This window comes from Dermacentor variabilis, chromosome 5 (genome assembly GCF_050947875.1).
Source record: "Dermacentor variabilis isolate Ectoservices chromosome 5, ASM5094787v1, whole genome shotgun sequence".
NCBI classification, from domain to species: domain Eukaryota; kingdom Metazoa; phylum Arthropoda; class Arachnida; order Ixodida; family Ixodidae; genus Dermacentor; species Dermacentor variabilis.
The window spans coordinates 8,322,974-8,343,248 of NC_134572.1; the positions used below are offsets into that span (position 1 = coordinate 8,322,974).

Below are 20,275 nucleotides of genomic sequence, written 5' to 3' on the forward strand. Positions count from 1 at the left end.
GCTAAGCTGCTGCGTATATCTATTGGCACTCTTATTACGACATCATCAAACATAGAAAGGAAGCAAGAAATGAAAGCCACACACACAATGAAGGACAGAAAAAAATTTTTTTTGTTGCTCATCATCTGCTACAATAAAACATAGGAAGCTATCTGCTTGTAATCACTTTGCATATACATACATTCAAATTTTGTTTATTTTGCAAGATTAGATTGGAGAAAGTGCATTGCTTTCACCCATACTCTATTGGGTGGGACTAAATGCGTGGCCACAGGAGTCATTCCTAAGACGTTAAACAGAGAGCACAACAATTCACACAATACTTTTCAAACTTGCTGAATGATTTATGATTAGCGTGTTAAATCGCTTCTGTATGTTAGTGGAGAAAATTCAGAAATTCCTACGTCTGGGGTTGCACTGCTAATTTTGCGTATATGCTTCATGCTGGAAGCAGCTCATTCCAAACGTCTAATTAAGCTGTTACAAAGCGCTTAAAATATTATTGATAATTATTGCACTTTATCCAACGTGCAGTGTAGCGATAGCTAAAACCTGTCTTGTTTTTAAATTGCAGTCGACCGGGCTGAACCTCAAGGCTGCAAGTGCCTCGACGTCATTCACACCGCCAGCAACGTATGTTTTCTGTGGCCAAGCCACCTAATGATTGCATTGTACCAGAGCTCTTGCTCAACAGCAAACCTTGTGAAATGTTGGAGCTTTATTCGGATGTCCACAGGAGACGCCAAAAGACGATAAATATGGCCATTGAATTACAAGCAAAAGGTGCTCGCACGTGCACAGAAGTGTTTGTAGTGACGCTCCGAGTAGCCGGTTGTATAAGGCAACGATTTAGATTGTTAATAATGATGAAATGACTGATATGCCGTTTATGTCATTTTAGGCTATTGCATTTGTTTAATAGGCATCTATGTAGACGTCACATGTGTAGCTGTCGCGTCTTAGATGTTTCGTAAGTCGCCAGTTACACTTGACTTTAACAACTATAGGCTTCTGAGATGCGGCCAGCTTGTTCGTTATTCTAGAATGCTTGGTTTTGGCACGTGCCGATCAATATACAATTTTTTTTTGCGTGCTTCAGTTGATTCTTTTTGTGAAGCTTACGGGAAGTAAGCTTCACAAAAACGACTTCCCATTTCGGACGTTGTACATGTATACGCTCTTCCCATACTTCAGCGCTCTCCGCTGCAAATATGATTCTGTACCAGCTAGCTTGGATTTATTCTCTCATATGTGAAGCTCGCTTTGCCTTCAAACGAGGAAACGCGAAATTCAAAGTGGCAAGTAATGTATTAATAGACCGTACGGTTACCGCATGGTGAAGCGAACAGCGCATCGTGTGGCGGAAGTTCCAAGTGTGCACGGGAAGCCAACGGTGCGTTTGAGAAAACTGCTGAGCACACAGCGTGATCAGCATCTTCTGTTTGACGGAGCTTACATTCCCCAAGAAAATATATGAGGACACCTAAGCGCTTCTCATGAGTAGTGAATGCGAAAACTATAATGTCCAATTGGACGCCGTTGAGCGACGCTTCGAGTTATGAACTCCTCTCGGGAAAGCGAGTGCGCTGAGATACTTGGCCAACTCCTCCTAGATACCACAAGGCCAACGCACTTCGTTCCGCGACGTCATGCTACCTTGCCTGACTGCCATATAACCTAATGGGGCTTCCGAGTAAGCCCCATTACCCTTTCCCCAGCGCAGAGTAGCCAGCCGGTACTTACACTGGCTAACCTCCCTGTCTTTCCTCTCCTTTGTCTCCTCTCCTCGCGGCGATTTTGGCGGCACCGTTTTAGTCGCGCCGGGCTTGGCCACGGAAATTTCGGTCCAACCGACCTGGGAAGCGACCACATGATCGTAAAAATACACGTCCCGACGCCAGACAAGGAAGGCGCAGGGCAGTAAGCAAAAATTCAAATGGACCGAATGGGAAGATTTTAGAAAGAAAGGAGACCAACAACAGTCTTCAGGAGATACGATCACTTACATCGAAGCCTGGACCCGCTCGCTAGTCGCGGACCCCAAAACGACAACGAAGACCGCCGAAACCGAGGTCGAACCTCACAAGATGGACAGCCACCTGGCGCATCTCATCGATGCGAAGAATTCGGTCCTGGCCAGAGGGAAGGGACCGAGACTCAACCGGAGACTTAGAAAGAAAACAGCGGAGATCAACCGCAACATCGAGGAACACTGCCGAACGCACAACCGCCCGCGATGGGACGAATTATGCAATGCAGTCGACGGCCAACTACACAACGGGAAATCGTGGAACCTGCTTAAGCATATGTTGGACGAAACGAAGACCAAGTCCCACCAGAGGAACTGTCTCGTACGCCTGTTACATAGGGAGCTCGAGATGCACGGTGAAGATGCAGCGACCGTCCGGTTACGAGCGAAGTGCATGCCGTACACTTCGACTGCAAAACACGGCCCCTATGACGGGGGTCAGAAAGCAGAATTGGATAAGGACTTTAGCACACAAGAGATCAGGACGGCGCCGCACAACCTCCACAGCAGATCGGCGCCGGGCCCCGACGGGGTGTCTAATTGCGTCCTGAAGAATCTCGACGACCGATCCGAGGAACAGTTGACGCATTCATCAATGACTGCTGGCAGCGCGGCAGCCTCCCACAACAGTGGAAAACTGCGAGAACGATACTAATCCCAAAACCCGGAAAAGCGCCGAGCCTCGACAACCTTCGCCCCATATCGCTAACGTCGTGCGTCGGCAAGACCATGGAGCACGCACTGCTTAACCGCTGGCAAGACCACTTAGAGCAGAAAGGGCATACCCACCATCCATCATAGGATTCCGTCTACACCTGTCCACGCAAGACGCAATGACGCACCTGAAACACCAGGTGCTCGATGGCAAAACGAGAGGCACCAAAGGAATTCTCGGCCTCGACCTCGAGAGTGCGTTCGACAGAATCGTGCACTCGGGGATCTTACACCAGATATCGCTGCAAAACCTCAGTGTGTGCACGCACAATGACGTAAACGATTTCTTGACGGACAGACGAGCTGTTTTAGCGGCAGGGTACCTCCAGCTAGAAGACCAAACGCTGGGATGCGCCGGCACCCCGCAGGGCTCGGTCATCTCGCCCACGCTCTTCAACCTGGTCATGATCGGGCAAGCAGAAAAACTTCAAGAACTTGAAGACGTCCGGCACGCCATATACGACGACGACATTACCATCTGGGTGCACGAAGGAAGAGACGGTCACATCGAAACGGCACTGCAGCTAGCAATCGACACAATAGAGGAATACCTCGTGGGTGCGGGGTTACGATGTTCGCTGAAAAAATCCGAACTCCTACTCTACCGCCCCACGCAGAGCGACAGACCACCCGCGGGTGGTGGAGGAAGGAAGGAAGGAAAAAGTGGGGAAGGAAAGGCAGGAAGGTTAACCAGTTTAGCTTAACCGGTTTGCTACCCTACACATGGGAGAGAGATGGGGGATGAAAGATGAGGAAGGGAGAGAGAGAGAGAGAGAACACAGCACAGCACACACACATCGTCCGTTAGAGTCCATCGCTCTGGCGTGGTACGTGATATCACTGTCACAGCCGCTTGTCCGATCCCGTCTCTTTCAAAAACCGAAGCCGTCCCTTTGTCGCCTTCAGCTGCGATGTCTTTTGTCGGCGGCATGTGAAAATCGTGTCGAGGGACAATGGTCTAGTGTCAAGGTGCGCTAGAACGAATGCCAGGGACTGTCGCTGAACATTATATTCAGGACAGTCGCACAGAATGTGTTCCAGTGTCTCCTCGCAAAAACAGGCATTGCAGAGAGCGTTGTCGGCAATTCCAATGCGAAATGAGTAAGATTTCGTGAAAGCCACGCCTAGCCATAAGCGATAAAGCAGAGTCGCCTCTCTTCGGCGGAGTCCAGTTGGCATATAGAGATGCATCAAAGAGGGCAGGTGGTATTGACGGTTGCTCCGTTTGGTCTGCCTCTTTGGTGTGCACCATAGAGAGAGCGTGATCTCCTGTGCAAGCACTCGAAGTCTGCTAGCTGCGGCGGACCGTGAAAGTGGTATGGCCTCTTCTTATGCGTCTTCAAGAGCTGCCCGAGCGGCATTATCGGCGTGTTCGTTTCCTATGACGCCGCAGTGACTTGGCAGCCACTGAAACGTCACGTGGTGTCCTTTCTCCCGTGATGTATGGAGTAGGCACCCAATATCGAATACGAGCTGTTGGAATGTCCCGCGACGCAGAGCTGATAGCACAGATAGTAGGGCTGCCTTTGAGTCGCTGAAGATTGACCATTGTCGAGGTGGCTCCCGATTGACGAAAAAAAGTGCAGCGCGAAGAGAAGCTAGTTCAGCAGATGTCGATGTTGTTGGGTTGTCAGGGGGTCAGTTGGGTGGGAATGCGGCGACTACCAGGCGAGAATACTAAGAGATCAGATTACGCACTAGAAACGGAGCAACCACCCAATACTGCAGAGAATAAGGTTCCTAGGCATGATAATCGAAGCAAACGGCGTCAACGGCGAGACAATTACTAAACTAAAGCACAACGCGGCTAACTCCATGAGAATTCTCAAGAGGCTCACTAGCAGAAGAAACAGGATGATGGAGGCGTCTCACACGACTCATACACTCTTTCTTCATGTGCCATGTTACGTACGTTGCGGCATTCCACAACTGGTACAAAGGAGAAGAAGTCAAAATCAACGTCGGCCTCATCCGCAGGGTGTACAAGATAGCACTGGGTCTACCCGAGTCCACCAGCACGCACCGCTTGCTCCAGCTCGGGCTTCACAATACGCTTAGCGAAATCGCCTAGGCGCATCGCACTTCACAACTGGAAAGATTAGCCGGCACGAGAGTGGTACGCCAGCTCATGGAAAGCCTCGGCATCCGTTACCACGCACAACAAGGCCAGAAAGTCACCTTTCCAGACGCGATTAGACAAACGCTAAGAGTCGACTCGATTCCACAGAACGTCCACCCGGAACACAACCCGGGAAGAAGAGCGGCCAGGGCCAGAGCTCTCCTTCACACCCACGGAGACGAAATGGGGACACGGTTTGTTGAAGCAGCGGAATACGCAGAACGCTCGCGATTCATGGTTGCGGTCGTCGGTTCGAGAGGCAAAGCGCGCATACCGGCAAGTGTAGCTTGCGAGCGCGCAGAAGAAGTGGAGGAAACGGTGGTGACACTCGCCCTCACGGGTCACCCTCACGTGCGCGATAGTTCTCTGCGACTCGAGACAAGCGGTCAGAAACTTTGCCAACGGATGGATCTCACGGAGAGCGGCCCGAGTCCTGAGCAATCACTAAGTCCAGCGGGAGGTAGAATTTCAAACCAGAATCCAGTGGTTTCCGGCGAACATGGGAGAAGTATCGGAGACACGTCGTAACCGAAACGAGACGCTCAGGCCAAGGCGCGCGAGCTCACGAACCACACCGGCGACCGTCGTGCCGCCACTGTCGTCCATGGGACATCACCAAACACTGCTTGACGAGCTACAACGAAATTACGAAGGCCCTCTGCCTGACCCTCCGAACCTTCCCTCTGCCCAGCGACAAATTGGACAGGCCGCAGGCAGCGGCCCTCAGACAACTGCAGAAGCTCACGTACCCTAATCCGGCACAGTACCACAGGCGCTACCCCGGTACATACCCGACAAATATATGCAAGCTCTGCTACACTGATATAGACACTTTAACTCGCATTCTCTGGGACTGTAACAAAAATCCGCATGGTGCCAACTCCGGAACCCTTCCGCCGCGGTGGGCCGCTGCCTTGCGCAGCCCCAGCCTCGGCGACCGACTCTGGGCCGCCCAGCAGGCCCGTGAGGCGGCGGCGAGGTAACATGTCGACGTCCTCACGTGGGAGACCTAAGGCCCCGTTGGCGAAAGCTCTGCAGGACAATAAATAAAGTTTTTACCAAGTGGTATGATGTCACAAAGCAGAGTGCACAGGCCTGATATCTAGGAGGCGCTGGTTTACCCCGCTGGGTAAGACACTGCTTCTGAGCGTGGGATCGTAAGTTCTAAAACTCGCTACCACCAACGTTTCTTCTTTCGAATTTATTCTGTTTTTATACATTAAGTACTTTATAGCGATTACCAAGACTAAATAGAACGCTTGCGCTGACAAGGAACGCACGGATAACACACTCCTCCGAGAGTGAGGGTGACGCGGTATAGCTGCGACGCCCTCTCTCCTGACGCAACACCTGGCGCGCCAGAGCGGCAGCAGGCGTACCCTTTCGCACGCTCTGTTCCGTCGAGGCGCGCATGTGACGTCGCGTCGCAGCCAATGGGAATTTAGGTGCCATTTCGCTACTACAGACGCCGACTTTCTTGCTCAATAGGCCATTTGATATTTTTGCATCAATATTCATTTCAAGCTTTGATCATAATGTAAACAATACAATTTATTTCAGTCTTGATCACATAACATGTGGGAAAATCGCTGTCACAAATATTTACGCACTGTAAGAGCAAGATACAAGCAAATGTCGCAATTGGCGAGCTCACGGCGGACGGGGGACGGAAAGGAACGTCCGCTTGCACTATGAATGATTCAATGATTGCAGATTCAGTATCTCGTTTACGCGTCTTGACGGGGTAAACGCGAAAGCAGTGGTGTGGTAGGAGTTGGAAGCGCTTTAATGTTTAATTTTCGCAGTGTTTTTCCCAATAACTGAAAAAACGTGTAAAAAGATGGAGAGACACCGTGGGCATTGCCTTATTCTCCTGCACTGTTGTCTGGTTCACATGCCATGGACGATGCCTGGGCATGCGGCGCTGTGCGCTGACGCAATGGTTGCCGCTTACTGCAGGAACCTGGGTTCTGTACGGTGCTTGCACGAAGCTGAACATTCAGTCCCTGAGTCAGGCCCGCCGTGGTAGCTTCAGAGGCTATGGCGTTGCGCTGCTGAGCTCGACGTCGTGGTTTCTATCCTGGTCGTGGGGGAGGAATGCTGAAACGGTCGTGTGGTTAGACTTAGGTGCACGTTGAAGAACCCCAGGTGGTCAAAATAAATCCGGAGTTTTAACTACTGCGTGTCTCATAATAAGATTTTGATTTTGGCACGCAAAACCCCGGAACTCAAGATGAAGCTTTGGCTCGGGTGCTCCTATACAAATACATGTAAAAGGAGAATTCGTTTTTCTCGGCAACCACTGCACCAAATTTGACGAGGTTTGTTGCATTTAAAAAATACTTAATATCTATGACTGTTGGTTTCGAATTTTCCATTTAGATCGTCAATTTTTTATTAAAAATTGGCAAAAATCACATCTTTTCAGAAAACGAAGCTATCAAGTTTACAGCTCTGTAACTCAGCAATGAAAAATGATATCACTATACCGGGAACTGCATCTTATAGTATATCTAAAGCGCACAAAATTGATGTGTTACACATGAATCTCGAAAAATGTGGTAATATGAAAATAAAGCTTTTGCCGACCCCTTTTACACAACGTAACGAATTCACATAAGCTATAAATTGACATATCGAATTTGTCCGCTTTGAATGATCTAATGGATGCCATTTGCAGAATCGCGATATCTGTTCTTGATGTAGAGGTATTAATCTGTAAATTTTCTGCTTCAACATTTTTCAAACTTTCGAAATTTCTAAAATCCTCTTTAACACTTCAGACGCTAAATCGAAATTCCGCTTCCGAGAGTCACTAGAATTTGACTATCTCTCTCAAACGCAACAAATTTCATTAAAATCGGTCCAGGGATTAGTTCAGAAAAACGTTTTTGCGTTTTACGTGTATTTGAATAGGCCGCGGTGGAGTTGGGCCCGAGCGAAAGCTTCCTCTTAATACATTTTTAGCCGGTTACTATGCATCGAATGTTAACACGTCTCATACAGAGACATACTAGTAGTTAGGAAGGATTGAAGTAGAAGTGACCGTATGTATTGTAGGAAGGGCAGCAGGGACTTCTGGGAAGACCGATGCGGCTGGCGAACGAGCCAAACCGGCGCTTCTTCACGGTGTGCTGGAATCGGGAGAAGCCGGCCGACGACGGCGGGAGAGAAGAGCGCCAGGTGCGTGATGCAACTTGGGAGCGAAGGCGAACGCGCTTTGTGGCGTCAGTTCTCGCTTTCTTTTCATCAGAAGTTCGAAGAGGAACTTACAGCACCGCTGACGAACGTCTGATTAACGTGCTATTTTAATTGTTGTATTGTGATAGTCGTGAGGCTTCCTAGAAAGGCTGCTAATAAACAATTCGTCCTTCTAATTCATGATTGGATAAGTGAGAAGAAATGTGAGCGTATGTCAAGAAGCACAGAGAAATAACAATGACGTACAATGCGACGTTTCAGCACAAGAAGCTTGAAACACGTGAATCATGAATATTGGGTGCACTACTTGTCTACAAGTATTCGATCGAGTGATACCCACTGACACATGACACATCACTTGCGCCAAGCAAATCAATTAAATCACGTGGCTAACATTTCTATTCTATTAATCAAGCATGTCTTCAACTAACAATCCCAGTTCATGAAATTACGAGTTACTGTCAAAGATACCCAAATCAGTAATATAAGCCTTTCCTGCTATAATAATAATTGCTGTGAAAATTTGACAAAGAAAGTTGCAGGAAGCCAAAAGGAGCGGTATACTTCGAGAGGAGAATTTTTCAGCGAGTATGCGTGCAGTGCGAGCGACTGTATAGAACGCTGTTTTCATTTTACAGTTCACTGCCATTGATATCAAACAAGCGCATTTAATAAGAATTTATAATATGCCAATGATATTATTTATTTATTCAAATACCTTACAGGCACATTGGAGGCATTGAAAAGGGGAGTAACAGTTTCTTCAATACAGAAAAGCGTTAGCACCAAATAAAGAGGTAACAAAACAAAGGTTGTGCATAGTACAGTGGAACATCATAATACAATATTATGAAATAACGTATTCAAGTTATCACAAAAGTTTTCGCAGCTTGACATGGATGCCATGTAGTCCAGAAGATTGTTCCCATGTGCAATAACACGAGGCAGTCATGATGAGTTAAATGACGGTATTTGACCATGTGTGCGCATGAAACTGAGTGTCTTGTGAAGGCGTTGTGACGGGCTCACAGGCACATGAATCGGCAAACAATGATATTTATTGATATAAATATACCCATGAAGGAGACATAGAAGAGCGATCACGCGACGAGCTTGGAATGACTTAAATCAAATGCCTTTTTTTTATTCGGGTGTGATTGAAAGATAGTCGTAATTAGCGAGATGAATCTGGCTGCTCCATTCTGAACAGCTTCCCACATGTTGATAAGGCACTCTTGATATGGCGACCACGTGAATGAAATGAATTCTAGTTGGGGACAAACATAGGTTAGATATGCTAATTTCCGTAGAATAGAAGATGTGCTACGCAAGTTTCTACGCAGATAACCGAGAGACTTAAAAGCCTTAGAAGGGCTGGTTGCTACATGCGCAGCCCAGGAAAAATTAGGTGTAACGTGGACGCCAAGATATTTGTACGATGGGATATTAGAAATTATTGTATTATTAATGGAATAGCGAAGCCCTCAGCTAGTGCATTTACGGCTAGGGGCATCTGCCAAGTTTTTCATCAATTATAGGTTAGGCCAAGGTGATTTTGGAGAGTAGAATGGTCATCGAAATATCTAATAGTTCGGTATATAATGCAGTCATCAACGAACAACCTGATTGAGGATGATCTGTTAGCGGGTAAGTGAGTAATGTATATTAAAAAGAGTAATGGACGGAGGACGCTGCCTTGAGGGGCACCGGACGTGAGGCACGCCGCCGTGTTCCCGCCCCGGCGCTCGCCGCCGAATGTTCATCAAGTAAGTTCGCTCCATGTGGGTCGGCCTTAAGCGAAAGCAAGAAAGTGGCAGTCAGTTTGTTCACTAGTGTTCATGTTAAACTGTAGGTCGGTCGTGAATTCAAATAACAGCGTGTCACATGAGTAACCTTTCCTCAAACCATGCCAACAAGAGAAGAAAAGTAATTGGATTCAAGGTGACTGCAGGAAGAGGGGGAAGAAGGAAGGAAGGAAAGGTAGGGAGGTCAACCAGACGCACATCCGGTTTGCTATCCTACACAGGGCAAGGGGGTTTTAGGGAGGAAAAGAACGGAGAGGAAGGGAAGAAGGTAATATCGCTGTGAATACTTGCGGATGTCTATAACTTCCCGCCTATAAGCGGTCATTGAGTACAGTCGGTTTCATGAAACGTAGCAGTGCCCGCGTCGCTTTGTAAGCCTGCGACGCGTGGGGCCATGGTCCGAGAATCTGTCTCTGAAAATGGTCTGTTATCTAATCGGTTTAACACCCTCCTAAGAACGTCGCGTTGGTTATCATAAAGGTTACAAAAACAAAACACGTGCTCGATCGTCTCTTCACAGTTGTACGAGTCACAGATCGGTGTGTCGGACATTCCAATAAGGAATGAGTAGGCTTTTGTAAAAGGCACCCCTAACCAGAGGCGGCACAGTAAAGTTGCATCACGGCGGGAGAAGTTCGATGGAATCTGCAGCTTCAATGTAGGATACAGCCGGTGGAGACGGCAGTTGGAGAAAATCGGGATGTTCCACAAAGTTTCAATCTTGGTTTGAGCAACTAAACAAAGACACCTCGCAGCATCTGTCCTTGATAAGGGTATAGGAAGTGTCAGGGTTTCTTTATGGGCTGACCGGGCGGCATCATCAGCAAGGTCACTTCCGACGATGCCACAGTGCCCCGGAAGCCATTGGAAGATGATGCCATGTCCGTTTATGAGGGCTTGATGGGGATCCTCTCTGGTCTCAAACACTAGTTGTTCATGGGACTTGCGTCGTAAGGCTGACTGCTGCCTAGGATCACAAGAAATGACCCAATTTCGAGTTTTGATTTGTGCGATGTAATTAACAGCGGCACGTAGAGCGGCAAGTTCTGTTGCCGTAGAGGTCGTTAAATGGGACACGTTGAACGTAATTGTGACTTGCAAGGCTGGGTTAATAAGATTGGTGTAAATGTGCGTTTTTTTGTTCATGTGTCTCGTTCAGTAATGACAGTGTGAACTAACGTAGAGCCACTGTTGAATGACGGGTCTTCGCAATTCCCGGAATCGTGAGACGTACTTGTGGTGTCGTAGGAACCACAGTGGTAACAGTGGTCTTGCTGCTGGTGTAAAACCCCACGGAAGGTAGCTTTGATGTTTCGCAACAATTTTGGAAAATGTGGCTTTTGCCACAGTTTGCCAGCACAAGTTTGCCAGCACAAAGACCTCTTAGTGCTGGCAAATCAGCAATGTAGTGACTGGGTACTCGACACAGAGCTCGAATGTGCGCCCTAAGGTTGTCAATCGTCATATATGTTGCAACCAAGTAGTCTCTAGCAATCGTGATCGTTGCGTGAGTAGAGGCGCGTCGGGATAGTTCAAGGCATGCCCGTGTAGAGCCTGACCTTGCAAACTTTTGAGGGTACGAATGTTTGTTCGTACCCTCAAAAGTTTGCTCGCCACACATATGCTCGCCAAAACCGGCAAGCTGTACCGCAAAAAACCCAGAAACAGTGCTCTGTACAGCTGCAGCATGGGCCGTACCGACGTGCCCCAGGTTTTGCCCCACAGGAATCTCATTATATGTGCAATCGAGATTAGTCTCCGCTTCAGGTAGAGGCAGTGGGGACTCCAGAAAGGTCCCTGTCACTAATCACACCTAAGGAGCGGTGAGACTTCTGGTATTTGATAAATTGAGAGAAACGGGGTACAGTGCCATGGGTTTGCGCGTAAATACGATCAGCACGCATTTTATTTTTCGATGGACATGTTAAGGCCTTGTTTGCAGAGATACGAACAGCTTAGGTTGGCTGCTCGATGAATTCTTGCGTGCACGTGAAGATTAGTCATCGCAGAAGACGAAAGACAAATATCGTTAGTTTACATTGATAGGTGAATTGTCTTGGGTAATATTTCAGCAAGGCCAACCATAGCTAGCTTAAAGAAAATAGGGCTCAATACCCCGCCTTATGGGACGCCACCATGTGTAAAATAGTTGGCAGTCAAACCAACTTCGGTCAGCACAAAGAAGGACCTTCTGGTGAAATAGTCGCGGATCCGCTAAAACATTAGGCCACCGATTCCAACGGCCTCCAATGACTCGAGGATCGCTTCATATGTGACATTATCGTACGCCCCTTTCACATCAAGAAAAAGCGTCACTGATATGCGTTTGAGGCATTTTTGTTTTTGTATGAGTGCTGCGAGGTCAATAACATTGTCGATTGATGACCTGCCTCACCGGAAACGTATCATGGAGTTAGGGTACACACTGTGGCGTCCAAGATACCATTCCAGGCATGTAAGAATCATCTTTTCCATTACTTTCCCTATGCAACTTGCCCGGACAATAGGCCGATATGACGTCAGGTCGAAAGGCGACTTTCCTTGTTTGAGTAGCGGTACGAGCCTACCAATCTTTCATTGCTGAGGAACAATGCCTTCATGTCATGTGTGGTTGTAGTAATTCAACAGGTCTTGCCTGGCCTCTTGTCCAAGATGGTCAAGAGCTGCATAGGTGATGCCGTCGGGCCCTGGTGAAGATGAGCGTCGAGAAGCAGCGTTCCATAAAAATGGAATTTCCATTGCTGGGGCACGAGACAGTGTCGACACTCACGTATTCGGCGTTGGTGGTGACACACACGCCAGCGACCCGCGCACAAAAATCATTCGCCACCTCAAGTTGCGTCAGGCATTGATGTAGGGCTAAGGCCATGAAAGGATGTCGCTGTTGCGGAGAAGAGCGCAGGCCACGAACAGTCCTTTTGTGAATCACTGGACTCACTTGCACCCAAATCGCTTGCATACATCTGAAGGTGACCGTAGATATGAGAAACTATAACATGTTCAAGTAGTTTGCAGCATATGCATGCTAGTGAAATATGTCAATAATTGCTTGGTGATCGCCTGTCACCAGATTTGAAAAGAGGAACTACCTTAGCGATCTTCCAGTCCTTAGGTAGTTCACCAGATGATAATGATTGGTAAGAAAATGGGACACAGTTTATGTTATCAATCCCAGATCAAGAAATACTTTGACTGGCAATCAGGTTGGAGATTCCTTCGGCAATGTCATGTGATTCCTTTTGCAGTGTGATTATAATGTTCTCCCAGTGCGATCGCTCGGGGCGATAAACGTTCTGCCTGAAATATAGAGTCTGGCGGTAGGTCAGGACATGGCATGCGTGCTGCCCCTTAATGCTATATACTTAGAAACCTCGCATAACAGATTGGTTTGCTTAATGTTCCTTCGTTCGCACACAAGGAGAAACTTACAAAGTTCTCATTATAGAAAAATTAATTGTTTGGCTAGTTGGTTTTGCACAACTGAACAAATAAATTAGCGCAATAAAAGACACAGACACAAGAAAGGGAGACAAAGACAAGCGCTTGTATTTGTTTCCCTTTCTTGTGTTTTTGTCTTTTATGCCGCCAGTTTACTTGTACAGCTCTCATTATAGATTTGTTCGTTTAATATTTTTTTCGTTCGCTCACAAAGAAAAAGAACAAGGGTGAAGTGAAAGTCAGTAAAGGAAAAGAAACATCACAGACAGTGCCGGCACTAAATTATATGAGCCCCTCTTCTGGCCGTCTTCTAATAACTCCTTCCTAGTAGGGAAGTTATGGAGTCGCCTAAGGCTCTTTTGTTATTGTAAAGCCACTTGTGTACGAACACCTAGCAAGACAAGCACGAGCGCTCGTAATTTGGTGCACGTGTCCACAAGTGCGCTGCCTTCCTGAGCCGGAATAGCGTAACGATTCTTTTCGCTCAATTCTATCTCTCTCTTATCCTGCACCGTTAGCAATCGGCTTACACCAGTTATAACGTGGACAGGGCGGCGCTCGAACCATTGACGAAGCGCGAATAAGAATAGAATGGGAATAGAATCGGTCGCGGAGAGTCACCACCTCCCTGTCCCATCGTGGGCGGAGCCACCAACTTGATTGCGGAGCCTTCGGTTCCCCCCAATCAAATCCCCTGGACACTCTAATAAAGCTCGTGTCACTGTCAATCGGTACATTATTCTGATATTAGTGTCTTTCTCGTTATACGCGTGATTTCATTGCTCTTTAATATTTTATGCCACTGAGACTGCACTCAGCAACATTTTTTTTTGTTACAGCGACGCTGTATACCTCAACCGTACACGCAGATTTTCGTTTCGTTGTGGTAAGCGAAAAACTCCCCAAACGAGGGCCCATCCCTGAGATCGTGCAATGCCGGGCCGAGCCGCGGCGGAGGTGAAGCAGGCGTTAAGCACTCCCCATACGAGGGCCCATCCCGGAGATCGTGCAATGCCGGGTCGACCCTTGGCGGAGGTGCAGTTCGCCATTAAGGGGCCCACATACACAGCTTTGCTAGTCATCCTTCTTCATATAGTGGAAGGGCACTGAGTTTTTTTTTAGTTCGCCATAGTTCTTGTACTTCGCCATTGATTCGTACAGAGTAGCGTGCTTGTTACTGTGAGATGAGATTCACAGTGGGACAGATGATAAGAAATATGTAAAATCTGACGAAAAGAATCCTTATAAGATTCTGTTTTAGGCTAAGACTTGCCGTTTTGATTGTGGGCAAGAAAGTTTCTCGTTTCCAGAAGTGTCTGAAGAATTCTATCGTATCATATATGGTGTCCCAGCTAATGTTAGCCAAGCTGTATGAAGGAAAAAATAGGTTTAAGGAAACGTGGTGCAAGATACGGTTTTAAAAACCATGGTGAGTGCCGCCCCCATCGATCACTTATACCTGGCCACAGCCCTCCTTGGACTATTTGGGGATACTTGCCCATATTACTAATCTCAAACGTCTGCGCTACAACCAAAAACCTGTTGTGGAGATGTTCTGGGCTAAAACAGATCCGACGGCAGCACCTGCAAAGAGTGGGCCTTCGTACCACGAGACCACTGCACTATGATTTTTGGCTCTATGGGGGCAAGCACTATTGATGTGCATCGCCTAAACCGGCCTGTATTTCTATATTTAGTAGCTTATGCCGTTGGGCAAGCTTTCGTAATTATTTAGTGAAAAAAAACTACCTGCGGTATTCGGTCGTCAGACCTCTCAAAACTTGCCGCAAGTTTTATAATCGTATTTGTGCAGTGACTATCAAATATATTTTTTTCTTTAAAGAGCTTGACTAACGTTAGCTGGGGCACAGGGCGTGATGCCAAGCTGACAGTACTGTCTGTTATGACAATATGGCAGGTGCTGTTCAGCGGATTTGAGAAACTGGGCGGAGACACGGCAGCACGCGCCGTGGCCACAGCGCTGGGCGAGACTTACCTGTTTCCCGAGGACACGGAATTGAATGCCTGCCGTCAGGTGGCGCTTCTGTGCTCAAAACACCTGCGCTGGCAGTGCATCGCCGGTGGCCACCAGAACTGAGCAGGCATCAGTCAGTCCTGAATCGGTGCCTTTTCGTTAACACATGAAAGGACGGCTGTTCTGAAACGCCGCTGCTGGCGAAGCTCTGACGGAGGTCACGCTATATTTTTTTGGTGGACAAAGAAGGCAAAGAAGGGGTTTTGGTAGAATAAAATAAGTTTGCACAACCACCAAGAAAAGGTTTGTTCAGCGCAAGTACCTACACTACAAGTACGAATCATACATAACTCGTTTCGACGGTGGCAAACATTGCGTCACTATAGTGGGTGTTTCAGCGAACACATTCAAAAATCTTTGAAAATTGCCTGGGGCAGATAGCATAATTCTAGTCCATGAGCTGGTCTGCTCGTACAGGCGTACATTACTTGCACAGAAAATTGAAATGCATATTCGACTAATTAAAGAAGTCAATAATTGAGTTCTTAATTATGTTAAGCACATATTGCAATTCACAAATTCTAGTCGGAGAGTTCACAAGGCGGATCCACTTGGAACGAATTCTCAGGATGACACCAGTTTCGAGATATTAATTCCCGAACTTTGCAGAGAAATGCATTGGCGTTGCAGTTACTTTTGCGTTTCAATGCATAAAATGACATTTTGTTAAGAAAGTTAGTGGAACGACAGTGCATTTTTACCGCAAGTTTGACGGCACATATCTCGTGAATGGTGTCGTCCACATAATTCTTTTCAAGTGGATATTCCTTGCAGTCTCACGAGCTAGAATTTGTAATTTCCAATATGTGCCATGAGGTGATTAGTCAAAACTTAATTAGTGAATTTCTGTTAATTAGCCGATTATGTGTTTCATTTCTTGTTTTGCTAGTAATGTCCGCCTCGTTGAGTAGACTAGCTGACGGACTAGAATTGTACTATTTTCCACTGCCAATTTTAAACAAATTTTGAAAGTGTTCGCTGAAACACCCGATATAATGATTCACTGATGAACGCATTACCGTCGACAGTCTTCGTGAGATGGGTTCTGCCGAACTGTTTTGTTTGTCGTCGGAGAGGCGATATGTGTGTGCATTTTACTGACGAGGATGCAGCGATCCCTGCCCAGGGTTTGTTCTGTGTTAACTCATTCAGCCCGTCGGATTCCTCGAACCAGCGGCAGGTCGGCGCAGGTGTCTTTGGTGACACTCTTATATATGTGACACGATTCTTGTGGGGCGTTGGAATTCAGTGAAGATGGCCAACAGTGTTGTATGGTTCTGTGGGGCATCGTGCCTTTGGAGGAGGCTTTGTTGTAGCTCCACGCGGCTTGAGCCGCATTAAGGTGTCCAATGACAACGAGGCTGTGGTGTTTAAGCGTGGTGGTTGCTTCAGTAAATAGGTGGTGGAAGTGTGCCATCGGCGTCTCTGAAGGGGTAGGGGGTTGGGGATGGGGAGTTCTAAATGTTGAGTATAAGCAGGCTTTATGAACCTTTCTTGCTCGGCAGAATTTCGAATACATAGCGGTCAATATTGCTGCCGTCTATTCTCTATAGCTGTATGTTATTCTTGTCAGTGCCTTGAAGGCGAGTGCCGCGACAGGCTGTCGAGTGTTGGTTAGCACGTGTAATAGCCCAACTGTGTGGGCACTGCTCCCATCTCTTACGGCGCTCTTGCGGCGGATCGGGTGGAGTCTAGGTGTTGCCTGTTTGCGTTTGTTCCTGCGGCTATCCCATTACCACACGGTGAATGTATGTTTCTTTCTTTTGTTAGAATTTCCCTTAATTCATCTTTGCCGAAACAGAGATCGGAACGGGCTTTCAGGGTTCGCACTCTCAGTAGTGTGAGGCCAGCGTCACTTGTTTTCGTGAACGGGAAAAAAGAATACGAAGTCGCGTTGCTCCGCTTGCTACTCGTGGGCACGTCGGTCTCAGCGGTGTGGCGGGGGGCTCTTCGATAAACGTAAGTAAAGCACTTTGACGTAAGTGAAGCTCTTTGATAAATGTGTTTTTTTTTGTGCCACTGTCGTCTCGTATCACATTAGTTCATAATTTTGGAGAAACAAATAAACAGAAAGGATAAAGCCTCCTTTTGGTCATAGCTTGTTTCAAAGTGGAGGTTTAGACTTTCATTCAGCAACCTTTAGGGCTCATTCACACTTCCGACTTGAGGGGGTCACGCGACCATTAGAGACGGGCGACCAAAAAGCGACTAAGAGCGACCGATGCTCACACCAGCAAGTGCGACGTGGCCAGTCGCCATGCGCTCACACTTGCATCGCCACGTAAAAGAAGTTATACAGACACCCTGTTTCAGCTCATTTGATCGCCTCAGCAGTTTTGAGACTGCGGTCGCGCGACTGAGAAATTGAGGAGCGAGCGGCCGGCCCAAAATTGTCACTTTTTATTTGCGACTGATCGATTTGCTAACAGCTTGGTTGCGCGATCGCTGTTAGTCGCCGATGTGATTGAGCCTTTAGAGATCAAGCTTCCCTAAACGCATGTGAGAAAAGAAAAGGTATTGAGTACATACGTACCAACGTTAGCTAGTCTAGTAACGTTGACACACACACACACACACACACACACACACACACACACACACACACACACACACACACACACACACACACACACACACACACACACACACACACACACACACACACACACACACACACACACACACATACACGCACACGCACACACACACGCACACGCACACACACACGCGCGCACACACACACACACACACACACACACACACACACACACACACACACACACACACACACACACACACACACACACACACACACACACACACACACACACACACATATATATATATATATATATATATATATATATATATATACATAAGCCGCCGTCTGCAATGCTCTACGACATCTTACCCTCCTTAAGCGTATCTCGCGAATAACGAATTTTCGCGTCTTAGTAGCGGAGGTGAGTCACTGAAATGTAACGTGCATGATCATGACTGATAAGCGCCATAAACCTGGCACGCTTCAAGCGTAATTACGTTTCTTATCAAGATACAAGCAGTAAAGTAATAAGTTGAGTCCGGACGTGGTCACGGACTCACCGCAAGGAGTGCCATTATTTTTGCAGGACAACCGAGAAAGAACAGCGATGTGGTTGCGCCAGTGACGGGTAGCCGCAATAACAACAGGCACTACACTGCACTTGTGATTTTCCAATGCACCACTTTTGTTACGAATATTAGTCAATTCAAAAACAAGATTGTGTCGATAAAAGCGCCGAGAAAAAAAGAAGACAGACAGAATTGGTCTGGGGGTGACGACACCGACGGAAGAAAACTTCAAGTTCACTGGCAACGTGAAAGTATCCAGGTAAGGTTCAATTTGTTTTTGCGTCATGGTGATATAATGAAGACTGCATACCATGAAATAATAAAATAAGAGATTTAGCTAACAAATACTCTGAGTTTGCACTTATAGTAAGCTTTACCATACAATGGAAAATTAACCGCCTCCTAGCTTTGATGCAAGCTCCCCTTCTGACGTATCCTACTGATCTTTTTTTACAGTGAAACTGTTAGCCTCTCAGGGGTCGGCATTTTTCGTGTCCGTCCGTGAACAAAAATTATCATTAGCAGCAATGACTCATGCTCCTCGTAATGCAGAGGCTACAAGAACAGTGCATATAATCATTGGAATCGCGCATACCACGTACGGAACCGCGTACGTTGCAATAAAGAACAAGCTCAAAACAAGCATCTGTCGTCAGCAGCAATGGCTCATGTCCATGTAAGCCAGCAGAAATGCAATGGGTCATACCCCCGTAAGTAATATAATAGCTCATACTTCGTAAGCAAGCAAAAAATGCAGTGGCTGATACCTCCGTAAGGCAGATGCTACAAGCGCTCAGCAAAGGAAGCTAACAGTGCCGACATTCGCTGAAATCACCCATACAACACCCAGAATAGCATAGTTTCAATAAAGCCCCTGCTCAATACAAGCAAGCATCCGAGCCACCAATAAAGCATCGCACAGCAGCCATAGTGGTAGTTTTGCAGCACCTTCGCTGGACATACACTTTCGCGAGGCCGGGATGGCGAGTCAACAATATTTTTCGGCACTAAACTGTGAAATCAACGCGTATTTTACTTAGCGATGTTTACTTAAGATAAGCTGAAGTATGGAAGCTACTCTTGAGTGATAGTTGCTTTTGTTCTCACAAGCCTTATACTTCCAGGCATTCGCCAAACATCTCTTGAAAAACTGGACAACATTCCAAAACTGCGCAGGGAAGTGACGGTGCGTCCCGCACTATAATAACTATTAGAGATGTTTTCAAATTCATAATATTTGAAGTTTATTGTACTTCACACTACACTTTACCTCTGGAGGTGCCACATTTCTATGTGGAGCTGACGAAGCAATTCATCAGGACAGATTAGTAAATGAATGGCTGAAGAACCATGAACCACGAATAAAAAAAGGAATTGCACAAAAACGAGGAAATCGCTTAAGCGAGTACGCTATCGCCCGTTGCACTGAAATGGGAGAGGAGAGAGTGAAACAAACGATTATGGTCAGACAGACGCGATCTGTATGGGCTTTCTGGAGCTATATATATGTGAATAGAGAGTTAATTTCTCCAGTTCATTCGGATAAAAGGGCCTCTTGTTCTCCTAAGCACATAGATGCACGTTACATCAATACGTACATAGATACAATATCACATGGCAGTTCATCATTTTCACTTTTCGTCCTTGATTACTTCGTTCACTGGTGGCATTTGACATTTCCAACGCATTCGTTTTTCGTCGCCGCTGACGAGTATAGCAGTGCACCTCATAAAAAGTATCAATTTTCTTGAAAACCAGTGGCAAGTTTCTGCTCTGTTCTGTTATACAAAGAAAGATAGAGAAAGAGAGGAGAATGATAAATA

At 46.8% G+C, this 20,275-nt stretch overlaps 2 protein-coding genes across 4 annotated transcripts in view; both read left to right on the forward strand.

Moving 5' to 3' along the window:
* Positions 1 to 15,553, forward strand: part of LOC142582229 (uncharacterized) — a 109,096-nt gene extending 93,543 nt beyond the window's left edge. For both annotated transcript variants that reach the window (XM_075691682.1, XM_075691683.1), the window contains 3 exons: positions 575 to 633; positions 7,923 to 8,045; positions 15,225 to 15,553. In XM_075691682.1, coding sequence (XP_075547797.1) covers positions 575 to 633; positions 7,923 to 8,045; positions 15,225 to 15,404 — 362 coding nt within the window. In that variant the 3' untranslated portion in view covers positions 15,405 to 15,553. The remainder of the gene's footprint in view (positions 1 to 574; positions 634 to 7,922; positions 8,046 to 15,224) is intronic.
* A 2,885-nt stretch (positions 15,554 to 18,438) lies between these two features.
* Positions 18,439 to 20,275, forward strand: part of LOC142582230 (beta-alanine transporter-like) — a 34,677-nt gene continuing 32,840 nt past the window's right edge. Inside the window, exon 1 of one of the 2 annotated variants that reach the window (XM_075691685.1) lies at positions 18,439 to 18,711. The gene's annotated coding sequence lies outside the window, so the exon portion shown is untranslated. The remainder of the gene's footprint in view (positions 18,712 to 20,275) is intronic. The other variant, XM_075691684.1, reaches the window with a different exon arrangement.